Here is a 13,164-nt window from a genome sequence, read left to right on the forward strand (position 1 = left end):
ATAGCGTTCAACAAATTTGGTTCAGGAATACATTGATTTTGAATGATTTAAAGCCATTAAATTTTAATGGTTGTGTGTGGCAATGCTGTAATTAAGATCTTCATATAAATAAACGGTGAGAGAATAAATATTCGGTTACAAGATCGGATACCGCTTACTTGCAGATACATATCACATATGGGAGAAATGCAGTACAAAACATAATGCGATAGTACAATTACACATAGTATTCTTTGCACATATCAAAGGCAAACTAGTGCGTTCCAGTTCTGTGAAAAAACGTCACATTACGATTTATTTACCGCTGAACATAAACAATTACCAAATATGTGGCACATGTTCAGGTAATATCGACAACGGCAAAAGCTGCGTCAATATCTCAAAATATACAGCCAGCACAATCATTGAGGAAATTCACAATCATAAAGGCAACAAGCAAGCATGTTTGCGAACATAAATGCAGCACCCACGATTATGACACGGAAGTGTTCAATAGCGAGATAGATATGAACGGCCCCCTATACGCAGTTGGTGAGGAAAAAAAATTTCCCTGCTTTGTAAACAGGTATCTACGTGCAATGGTTAAGAGCTTGCGTGAGATCTGTTGGACAACTATTAAAACTCATTTTATTATTTTTATTGTTGGAAAAAGATATAACTAAATAACAGAACCACTGTTTCGATAAGCTAAAGCATTGAACCGAGTTCACTTATGAGTTATTAAAAAAAATAGTTGAAGAATTTAATGGACGACTGAGTACTAAAACTCTCCAAAAGTGAACGCATCATCGCAAGTGACTGTCCCGTTTAACAAAACTCTGATGTAATACTCGATATTGGCAACTCTATTTTAAATTTAAATGACAGGTTTTTGAATTGTACCCAATTTGAATTACTGTATTAGAACTGTGCAATCTGTACTCTTAGTATAAATACTAGACATCACATTCAAGCGTACTAGGCAAAAAGGAAATTCAATTTACTGAGAACGATATAGCTGAGGCGACAGTTTTTGCTTTCGCGTCATTTTAACGCATCATCATTTTCATTGGCATTTAATTTCACTTTCATGCGAGGAATTCGTTCCGTTCATGCGAGTTCGAAACACTGTTGCGACTAAAATGTTGTGACTGGTTGGATCCATTAGTCCAATAATTTCGATTTTATGTCTTTAGTAGGGTAAGGTGGGGCAAATCCGACCCTTGGGTAAACCCGACCCCCCTCTGTTATCGAAAATCGGAAGCACTTCGGGAATTGTTGTCATTGTTGTCGTGTAAAGCATCGAAAATAATCATAATGGTGGTATGACAGCATTTTATTAGTCTACATTGAGATGCTCAAACGACAATAAGTGTGTTTTTACAACTTTTGATTAGATTTTTGTGCATCATTGACTACAATAAATTTCTGATTGTCAAAGCGATTGTATAAAAAATGTAATTGTATTGGAATTCTTTGATTAAAGTCCTACAAAGTGCATAGATGAATTTAGTCCAACTTTTCCCATATTTTTTTAATTGCATCGTAATGAAAAATGACGTGGCGGGGCAAATCCGACCTCTAAATAGTGGGGTAAATCAGACCGCTTTTTTGGTACGAAACTGTTCGTTTATCAAATTGAAATATATTTTTATTGTAATTATTTATTATTTCTTGCACAATGGTTCATAATTACAAATGAAAAACACAAAAATGTAATGAATATAGTATTCGTCGAGCAATTGCTCCGATAAAAATGGGAATATCTTCACGTGTTACATGCTCGTGGTTTTGACATTCCAAGATTGACATTGAATTCCATTTTCTTCATGTTACAATTCAATAACATAACATTTATTGATTTATCATTGAAAACCCATAAAATTTGGGTAATATCTGTACTAAATAAACCAAAAACATAGGCGGTCGGGTCTACCCCACCATTTTTGAAAACAGCAAAAATGAACGTTTTCGTAAAACGCTTGCGTCTTGAAATTTTCCCGAAGTACGAATAAAATGCTATACATAGAAAGTTATCCAGAAGTCTAACCTTTAATTTGGTATATAAAACGACTTGATCCGATGTAAAATGAGCAGTTTACAGCCAAAACCATTTACTAGGTCGGATTTACCCCACCTTACCCTATATAGCAGTCTCACGATCTGTTTTCTATTCGCTTTGGACTAAAATGAGAGATGAGCAGAAATCGCGGAGGAGGAAAAAAGAATCAGCTAATCTAAGAAGCCTCAAAAGCACCTCTTCTATCTTTTCTAGGCACTCAGAACGAGTGCTTTCGGAATTTCGCTCTGATCCTCTCAATTCGGTTTGAAAAAACGGCATTTTCGAAAACACATTACGTCTTCGTTATCCGCACAACCTTCAACGTTAAGTGGAACAACGTTGATTGAAATTGTTTCCTAAATTTTGGTAAAACACACCTGTAATCAAAAGCATTACAGCTTTCTTCAAGAAGTCATGCATCTCTTCCAATCTTGATGATGATTGTAAAAAAAACTTGAGCTAATTAAAAACGAACCAATTACTGAGCAGATTGTTTGAATTGACTTAGAAAGTGTAACTGCAAGCATATTCGCATGCCAAAAACTCCCGCTGACAAAAAATTTTGCAAAAGATTCACAGAAATCGGATAAATTACAATAATTTAAAAACATAGAAATCTGAAAGAAAGTCTCTTCGGCACAGGAGAAGCAAGTGCGATGTGTTTTCTTTGATTTGTCGGAAGCAAGTGTGATGCTAAAATTATTTTGCTCACCCATATTTATAGTTTCGAGTAATTCTAGTGGTGTCATCAATGTTACATTCACAGCTTCGAAATTTTAAAATCAGTTAACTATTTCTGCTTATCGAAACTGACATTCAGATTCAACGCCTCGGTCATTCATTAACTTTCCAACTGACTGAAATTTAATGCAGAATCGAATATTTTTTAGTGCAGAGGAAATATAAATTCCTTAACCAACCACACACTCAATTCGGCTCGGCAATTTCCCAACAGCTGTGTAGTCAGCAAATTTAAAGTGAGATGTTTGCTGATTTTCGGTGAAATATTTTCCAAGACTCAGCTAGCAAACGTCACTTTTACTGAGATCTCAGCAAAAAAGTTGTTTGCTGATATTTCAGCTGATGAGATTTCGGCAAAAGATGCGAAAAAAGCTGAGATTCAGCATTCTTTTCTTATTATGGTAGGTAGCATAGAAACAAAATTCAGTTTGCTTCTGAAACCGAACATATGCGAATCCGAATGCGCTACGTCAGGAGAATGAATGACGAGGGAAACGAACCAAATATTTCATTCATCGCAGAGGGCAGGAATTGAATTTCGGTTCTCTTTCAAGTTCACGCAGGGATGTCAATTTTTTTAAGCTCTGGTTACATTTAACAAAATTTACGTAAATTGCAAGATAACAGTAATCAGGGGATTTCCTTTCGATTAGTGAACAGTCCTATAGTAGATAAAATTCCGGCTAGTTTAGTAAATTAATTCATTGAAACATCTCTTTTGTATTGTCTAAAAAGCCATGAATTCCGAAATGTTCTTATTTATGCTTTGTAGAGAAGTAAGCATGTCAACAAACAAAATTAATGGTCTGTTTTTCCTATAGTTTCACGGATCTAGTAGAAGAATTGTCTCGAAAAATAAACCTGTCTCATGATATAAAAAGATTCAATTTCACAAAAGAATAGGATCTGTGAAAATTCTGAATACTTAAATAGATAAATAATTAGTTGTTTTCACTTGTCTGAAAATAGTCTTTAATGTATCATCATTTAAATTGAAAATCATTATAAATTTGAGTTGAATAGGAGTTGAACCGTATCTGCGCATCTACAAATCGCCTGCCTAACCAGAAGATTTGGAGCAAATTTCGACATTCTCTTGTATTATTATTATTTGTATTTAAATAATTGGGTCTTAATGAACTATACTAAAAAGAAATGACCTAAAGTGGCATGCGCGGATCTAATGACGAAGTCGAAGATGTCGTTATAATCGTTGAAGCGACGGATCATTTTTAATATCGGTTGTTGGCAGCGTAGTTAGTGTTCTGTATTTCAGAGTGCAGCAGAGAACAAAGGACACGGGTTGGTGCGTACAGGTTACTCTGTGATAGAAGATCGGGAACATCATATTCAGCCATAAGAAGCTTAGACACGTAGGGTAGTTTACGACGCGAGTCTACGATCTTCTAAAGTGTTTAGTCCTAATAATCGACAACGATCTTCGTATGGTTAAGGTTCAGCGGATCGTTCCAAGGCAATTGACGTAACGCATATCGTATGAATCTGCGCTGGGCAGCCTCACTTCGTTCGCTTCAAGTTGTATGGTGAGGGCACCCACCAGACCACATTTGCAAATTCCAACGGTGAAAATGGTAGCTTATAGATTAATAATAAAAACCAAATTCACAAGCAAGGGTTTGTCGATGTACTATATCATTTCTTGTATCAGACAACATGTTGTCTATTGCTTTTGTTTTGAAACTACTTTCACTAAGAAATTATCAAAATTACAATCAGTTTCAATAGACTATCTCAAGTCATCAGAATTAACACATTTATGCAACAAGTTTTAAGCCCCTCCCGAAACAAAATCCTGGCTACGGGCCTTCTGGAGAAAGGTGAGACCGTCGAACGGAAACCTGTGCTGCGCGACCGTAAAGTGCAGCTGAAGAGGAAGGCCGAGGGCAAGGTAACCTAATCGTTCCGAACCTTGAGGTCGGAGCAACGTGCCAAACGGTGGACAAGTGTCTGGACAAGGTGGACATTATTATGCGGAAGCTTTAGACGGGGTCAACCGTGTCTTAGCAACAGACAATTACCCAGAAGGAGCGGCTGAAGGTGCTGGTGAAATACATGTTTCCGGCGAAGCGCAACGTAGTGGTGCCTGTTCGCGCATCTGTTCAGCGCTAATAACTACCAAGTAAAATTATTCACACGATTCCATCATAATCGAGCAGAATCTCCAACCGGTAAGAACATTCCAGAATAAACTGTCAGATATTTGACTCGCATACAACAGTAGCAACAATAGCAGCAACAGCGTGGTAATACATCATCGTCAGTGAGCGAATGTTCCACGCGTTTCTAGAACGCGTGGCGTGTAATATAAATACGCGCGTTCTGTGCATCGCAGCAACCAGTTTTATTCCAACAAGTGAAGTGTGAAGTACAAGTGAAGAGTGAAAATAAAAGAGTAAGGTGTATAGTGCAAAAAGTGTTTTTCCTTCCAATAAATCACATCCAGTTGCAAGTGGTTTTCCAAAATACAGTCCACATAAGTTGTTTGCAGATTGTTTTAGGTGGTCCATCCGAGGAGTTGTATTTGTCTGCGGACATTTATAAACATTGCCAGCCACCAACAGCAAACTGCAAATTTCCCACACCAAGGGCCACCCCTAGGCTAAAACAGTGCCGAAGGCCGCCGTGTAATAACAAGTGTGCACAATAGACTGGTTCAATTTTTGACTTATAGCTCCACCAGGCTCTACTGGTTCCTTTTATGGTCCTTAGTAATTGTGCAAATTTTGGTACCGATTGGTTGTGTCTACGGACCCTCCAAAAATTTCAAAGTTTATATGGAAGTTTGCATGAAAATCGGTTAACATTGAAAATAAATTCTTAAAAAACACCTCATCAATCAAATAATCAGAACACTATATATTTCTAAAGGTATTCTTCTACTGAGCACATTCAGGGAACATTGCAAGTTTATGAAAATTCGTTGAGAAAAGTTATTAACTAAAGAAGTAGTATGACTTCAAAACAAGTGGATTTTATTAGTGACCATAGCAACCCTGTTTGAATAGCTACATCGTTATACAAGTGTAAACTAGACTTGCCACTTGGTATATATATATATATATATATATATATATATATATATATATATATATATATATATATATATATATATATATATATATATATATATATATATATATATATATATATATATATATATATATATATATATATATATATATATATATATATATATATATATATATATATATATATATATATATATATATATATATATATATATATATATATACTGTTCTGATTAATTAATTGATGAGGTGATTTTTTAAGAATTTATTTTCGATTTTCCATACAAACTTCCATGTAAACTTTGAAATTTTTGGAGGGTCCGTAGACACAACCGATCGGTACCAAAATTTGCACAATTACTAAGGGCCATAAAAGGAATCAGTAGAGCCTGGTGGAGCTAAAAGTCAAAAATTGAACCAGTCTAGTGCACAAGTTCCAACTGATTATGCGTAACATTGTTTTTGTTTTCGTTTACAGCCAGAGGCCAACCCTACGGATTTTCCCGTAGATCTACGGATTTCTGTCCTTTCTACGGATCTACGGATTAACTCGTGAAATCTACGGAATTTTAAAAATTTCTTCAGAATTCTACGGAAGCTTAGAAAAATAATACGTATTCGATTTTTTCAATCCCTTTTCATTTCATGACATGAAATAGACAATCATGCATGTTTTGGATTCCGAACCCGATCGAACCGTTATCGGTTGATACATTTGAGTAGGAATTGACAACAATCCTGCATTACATTGCGGCAAAATTTGACTGATATTCAATCTAGAACATTTAAATTAAAGTTCGTAAAGTTCATTCATTTGGAGAACAGAGCAACGCGAATACCTATAATGGACGATGAGGGCTTTCTCTCATCAAGGGAAATGGGTAATACTATTGGTACCTTTGAGCCAATATTAACTCTGGGTTGAAAACGTGGATAATTTCTTCGATGATAAACATATCCATAAAATATTATCGGACTCTATAACTGAACTTCATTATATTTCTGACGTTAGTGCGATAGATCACCGATAAACTCAACAGATTATTCGCATCGAGATAGTCTGAAATAGTATTATAGGACAGAAGACTGAAAGTGAAACAAACATTGGGATATTTTGTGGAAACAGAAATCCTTGTTCAAATTTGTGCAGTTACTGAAACCAGCTCCAAAAACTTTGACCATGTTCGAAAAAGTTGTTACGATATCTGTATTGAGTTATCTATCTATATTTATAACCAGAAATTCAATATTGATCTTTTTACACGAATACGAAACAATACAACAAAGTAATGGCTCTCGATTTTAATAGTTGCTGTTTAGAAGACCAACCCTATATTTTGGGAATACAACTTGTGAACTTATCACCTGTTTGTGGTTTTCAAGGTAATCAATGATTCAGTGCAATAAAATCAGCTGTGGTCCCAGATAATGCTTGAACTTGACTTCCGGACAAATTGAAAAGTTTTGGTTAAAAACAAGCTACAAATTTGGCGACTCGTTTATAACGCTTGCTGTATTGAAGCTGAACGATGAACTTTCTGATTTGTTCTTGAAAAGAGCTTGAAAGTGCGATGCCAAGAACTGCTTTGCAAAGGAACGCCACTGTCATTAAAAGATCTCGCATGCTTTTTGGATTCTGGGTGACTTAGACACCATTGGAGTCGACCGTAGAGCAGTGGAAGAGGCTTTTGTGCCTTTTAAAAGAGAGGCTGCCAATATCGGTCTGAGTACAAACTCTGGCAAAATAAAGTAAATTGTAGTTGATAGAGAAACAGGTCGTCAGCACGGTATTTTTTTCAAGATAGAAATTAACGCGGCAACAGGTTGTCGACGAGTTCTTATATCTTGGAAGACTAGTGACATTAGTGACATATGATAACGAATACAGCCGTGGGATAAAAAGCAGTGTGCGGCTGTAAATGGCACGTTCTACGATTTGCGTATTCAACTGAAGTCCCACAGCCTATGGACACACACAAAACTTTCTCCATACATATCGCTGGTGCTCCCTGTTGCTCTGTTCAGATATTAGGTGCGGTCGGTGACGGAAATTGATTGTCAACTGGTATGCAACATGCAAGGCTTATAACGTACAGCAGACTACAGATAACCGGGTATGTAGCTAGTTTGCAGGAAAAAATAACTAAAATTCAGTTGTGAACCTGGATGTCGTTGGTGCAGATCCCGCACTCGAGAAATAGGTGAGCCTTTTTCGCTCAAAATTGGAACATAACTTTAGGCGAAAATCGTCAACAAAAACGATGATTGGATTTTTCGATCTAGTTTTTTTCGAACACACGGTGTAGCTAGACGCGATAAACTCTAGACTTTGCAAGGAAGGTACACATTAAAATTTTGGGATGAAAAGTCAGCAATTTAATTTCATCCATTTGACAGATACTTTTTGCTGAAAATTCTGCAATTTAATTCGACAAAGGGTCGATCGTTGAATTCATTCAACTGATTTCTGCAGAAGGACATTGGTCCACGGAACAGGAGACAAGTAACATTGATTGTTATTCATATATAACCAGCTTTCGACCACAATTCGTATCGGTCGATTGCATTACACTACGCCTAGACAATTGGATGAAGGTTAACAGCTTGTTATCAAAATTCAATTTGCATTTCGCAAAGGCAAGGGTACGAATGATTTTCCTGCGCTGCTTTCGGCGAAATTTCAACTAGCATATGCTCTAAAGAGCAACTGGTTTGTGTATTCGTGCCCAAGAAAGGAGCATACGATTCTGTAGCAATTGTTATCTCGAATAAACTTTGCCGTTAATTCTAAGTAACTATTCGAATAGTTTCGTATAATTTTAAATAACTATTTGTATAATTTGTGTTTTCCACAAGCCGTGGTTTTTGTCACAGAGCTACAGATTTACAAAAAAAAACAATGCAAGGTGTCTTTGAATATTATTGAACTCTGGCTGCAAATTCGCGTATCGAGTTCATCAAGAAGGAAATTGAGCTCGTTTTCAATGAAGCGTGGTCCAGCTCAACTTGAGCTTCAAATAAAGGATAGAATGATCGCTTAAGTTTCGCATTTGAGTACCTGAAGGGTAGTTCGATTCATAATGCATTTGAAGAAACTACATCCGGTATCGTTAGACTAAATGTCATCAATTTTATTCGCACATTAATTTGATCTTGGCAGGGTGTTTACCAAGGAAACTTAAAAAGATTGTATCAAATAACTATAATCTCTGTAACTGAGCATGGGAGCTATTGTTTCAATTCAGCCGCAAACACTCATACTATCAATGTGGAACGAATACAGTAGCGTTGTTTACGTATTGCCCGAAATTGAATTCCATTTCTGAGATATCCCTTCAGCCACGTGTGCAGGGTATTAATTCCTTTACGTGTGTTTCTCTCACATTCAGATTACACGTTCTGCATAAAATACACTATGCACATCTCTTTCATATTGGGATCACTGACAGTGAACTATGCGGGTATGACAATAGTTACCAAGACATCGAGCATGTTGTTTGGTCATTAAGATTTCTTAAAAGTCCGAGCTAGATCACTCAATGTCCGTGATATTTTGGCCAGCCGGGATCTGCCATTCATGTCGCTGATCTATTATTTTTTAAAGATCGTAATTATGCTGATGTGGGATCTTCCTAGTCAATTAATTCTCAAAAATTGAACCTTCATATTTTCGGTTTCTCGCATATACCAGCTATTTCTGCAGCACAGCTGTTTGTTTCGCATTCAACGTAAGTTAACAATGCTTGCATGCTTCTCTCTTTCGCGCAACAATAAAAAATATGTTCACTCCACTCGCCGGTTAAGTAGGGTAATGATCCTACTTTCGCCATGTTTCTATTATCATCCTACCCACTTGAAGCCGTTAGTTAGATCAGCGTCTGCCATCTTTGTTCAACGCATTGAGTCAAATGGTAGGGCAACATTAGGGGCATTCGCTTCTAGTTTACTTTGCGCTCAATCACGAGCATTTCACTGTTTTCAAGGCCTTTGTGTTATTATCTTGGTTCTTAACAAGGTAGCAAAGTTGTTGATGCTAGTTTGTACGCATTCCATCGATTGTAGACCGAGTAATTAATGAATTAGTGAAGCACCCTCCCTAATTGGCTGAAATTAGGCGTTTTAACCTATAAAACATAATCGGATTTAGTTTTTTTTATGTGTAAAGTATAATGTGCAAATCTAATCAGGATGTGATTTTTTTTAATTATTTGCCATAATACAAAGAATTGTAACTGAACTTATCAAGAGAAGATTTTAACCATAATTATGTTGTTTCATAACTTCATAATTCCAATGAAAACAGAATAACTGATTTATGTTCCAAAGACAAATATCAACTATTTTTTGATCTAAAACTCCAATCTGTTCTTTATTAACACGAGAAAGTAAATTCCAAGATAGCAAAACGCTACAACAATTGGGATTAAAAAACGAATCCAAATTTACATATGATAATTCTTCAAAAAAATAGATTTTGGGGGTTGAACTCAAAATCTACGGATCTGACCTCATTCAAAAGTGGCCACACTGTTTACAGCTGACGCATTATTAGGGCCCCTTACACGAGGCGATAGTAATGTCATTACTGAGCAGTAATGTCACTTTTAATGGTCGTGTAAGGTGAGTAATGACGGAATTCCCATACAATTCTAGTAATGACTTTACTTAATGATGACACTTATTGTGCTTGTAAGGGACCCTATTGAAATGCGTCAAATAACCGAAACAACAAATAAATATAGTTTAAATACATCGCAATATAACAATATGTTAACCTGTACTATTATTAGAGTAAGGTAAGTTTCCGAAGTGTTCGGAGGATAAAGTTATTTGTTAAATGAAGGCATTGCTCTCCAATGTCAACAGTCTAGCGATTGCCACTCCCTCCTTCAAATAATAACCTTCTATTGTAATTAATTTGAATAAATGCCCAAAGCAATCACTCGAACTCAGTCTTCGTCTATACGTTCAAGGATGAATTGCCGCCAAACGCTCTTGTCGAAAACCCTCTTCAACGGCTTTACTTTTATCCTACGCTGTTTCGGCCTATCGTCGTACAACTTCAGCAGTTCCAACCGAGCCTTCTATTATTCGGATATAACCCTCGTGTATACTATCGCCTACCTGCTGGCGTATGCCTATTTCCTTGGTCAATATTTCGAAAGTTCCTTCCACTACATCAGCGACAAATCCCCACAACTCAGTGGATTTTTAGTAGCCATTACGTTTAGCGCTGTTTATCTGGGAGGAATCGTCCCATGTCTGATAGGACTTGTATATCGCAAAAATATACTAATTCTGTACAATAACTACATCCGATTGTGGTTCACTCTCAAACAAGGAACGCCGGAAAATTTCGATAAGAAAATTGGCTATAATTTCATTTTTAAATTAATTGTCATCGATGGATTCACCATCATCGGAGCAGTGGGAATCCGCTTACGACACTATTGGTTGAGTGGAGATGCATTCCTGTTGTACGATGCCCTATTCAACGTTTTTATTCTGGCTGTGAACGCCTGTGTCACCAATCTGTTTGTCGCTGTTGCATATCTCGGTGCGCACTATTTTCGACTACTGAACTATAGAGTTGGAAAAGTGAACGGAATGCTCAAAGAGCTTGACCCCAAACGACACTACTGGCGGTCGGAATCGACCAAAAAAGAGTGGATGTACGATCGTCTAATCCAGGAGCTTCACATGCTGGCACGATTACATGGTGAAATAAACCGTACCGTACAAAGATTTATGGAACTGCACGACCCTTCCCTGCTGGTCCTGGTCATTAAGAGCTTCGTCGTATTAATAACAGGTTTACATGGAGCATACACCGCTGTGGTTATGCCATCAACTTCAACTCCTACGAACTACGGCTTTCTTCTGTTTATATGCATATTTTATTTATGTCAGTTCTACTACCTAGTGGAGAGTGCCGCATTGTTAACAAGAAGGGTAACTTGGGTTGGTTAACTATGTGAAACATCGCTTATATTTGTTTACTCTATTTGTCAGGCTGAAAAAACTGGGACCATTCTGGATGATTTCTGGAGGAAAGAGACGAACGAGCTAGTTGATACAACAGTATTTTAATTAATTCATTCGAATCCACTATTGCTACATAAATAGATAATTTAATTTCAGATTGAAACGTTTAGCCTGGAACTACTTCATCGTGACAATAAAATTACCAACAGTGGCCTATACTGTATTGATTTCTCGTTGATATATGCGGTAAACTATAAGAAAATGTTATTGGTCATTTCTATTTCTAATCCTAGTCTTTTGATTCGCTTTACAGGATCTGGCAACGATGATAAATTATTTAATTATCATAGTACAATTTCAAATGACAAATTATTAGCCTACGAATTTTGAGTAAACTCAAAAACATGCATTCCACTGTCAGATTATGTCAAGTTGATCACTGGACAACGATTGGCGGAGTATTCAACACAGTCAATGCTGGATATTGTAGTGAATCAGACGGAAAAAATTAACATTTAAATGAAATTAAACTTTTAATTTGATAAAAACAAATAAATTTGGTAAGCGCAATTTTTTTTGGAAGATACCTGTTCTATAGAATAACATCAAGGATACTACAGATATCACTTCAATTTAATCAGTTCATCCTTCTGATATAATTCTCCAGATTGTTTACAGTTTTGTGTCTCATCACGAAGGGATTTGAAGGAATAAAAAGCTATGTGAAATTGTGCAATTCTAAGAAAACACTATTTTTATTGGATCTTTTAGTATCATAACGGGTAGTTGAATTTAAATACACCTAAAGCTTCATGAGGTTGAGAAAAATCGTTGAATTAAGTTCTGGATGAGTGTACACAAGGATAGATAAAACATGTACATTAGTGACACGAAAAAAAAGACCCGGGGACGGGCATGACGTAGTTGTTAAATCGATTACCTTGTACACAGCTCACCTGGATTAGATTCTCAACCCCGCACATAGGGTTAGAGATTTTTCCAAAAGAGATTTCTCTAACCCGGAAAGTGGCGAATGACCCTAAGGTTAAAACCTCTGCAATCAAAATTTAAAAAAAAGTCCCCAATCGTGCCACTTCTTAGTCGATTACTAATCCCATAAGGAGTATCTGCTTCAAATTTGCAACAAATTGGACAAGTTTAGCTACCGAACCAATGTGTTCGAAGCTTGAATGGGGGTCTTCGGCAATTTACTTGGAGAAACCGCTCTAACTTGCATTTTCGCCTCTAGATGGTACTGTATGATACAGTTTAACAGTTGCAAGTGAAAACAAGAAAAATAATTTTAATCTTACATATTGAATTTTTTTTTTCTTAAATCCAGGGGAT

The 13,164-nt window shown here is 36.4% G+C and overlaps 1 protein-coding gene across 1 annotated transcript; it reads left to right on the plus strand.

Annotated features, from left to right (window-relative positions):
• Positions 1-10,806: 10,806 nt before the first annotated feature.
• LOC131681111 (uncharacterized) lies at positions 10,807-12,193 on the plus strand. The gene is made up of 3 exons (XM_058961822.1): positions 10,807-11,670; positions 11,974-12,063; positions 12,131-12,193. The coding sequence occupies exons 1-3, from the start codon at positions 10,807-10,809 to the stop codon at positions 12,191-12,193; spliced, it is 1,017 nt and encodes a 338-aa protein (XP_058817805.1).
• The last annotated feature ends 971 nt before the right edge of the window (positions 12,194-13,164 follow it).

The sequence above is a fragment of the Topomyia yanbarensis genome, chromosome 2 (assembly GCF_030247195.1).
Source record: "Topomyia yanbarensis strain Yona2022 chromosome 2, ASM3024719v1, whole genome shotgun sequence".
NCBI lineage: Eukaryota > Metazoa > Arthropoda > Insecta > Diptera > Culicidae > Topomyia > Topomyia yanbarensis.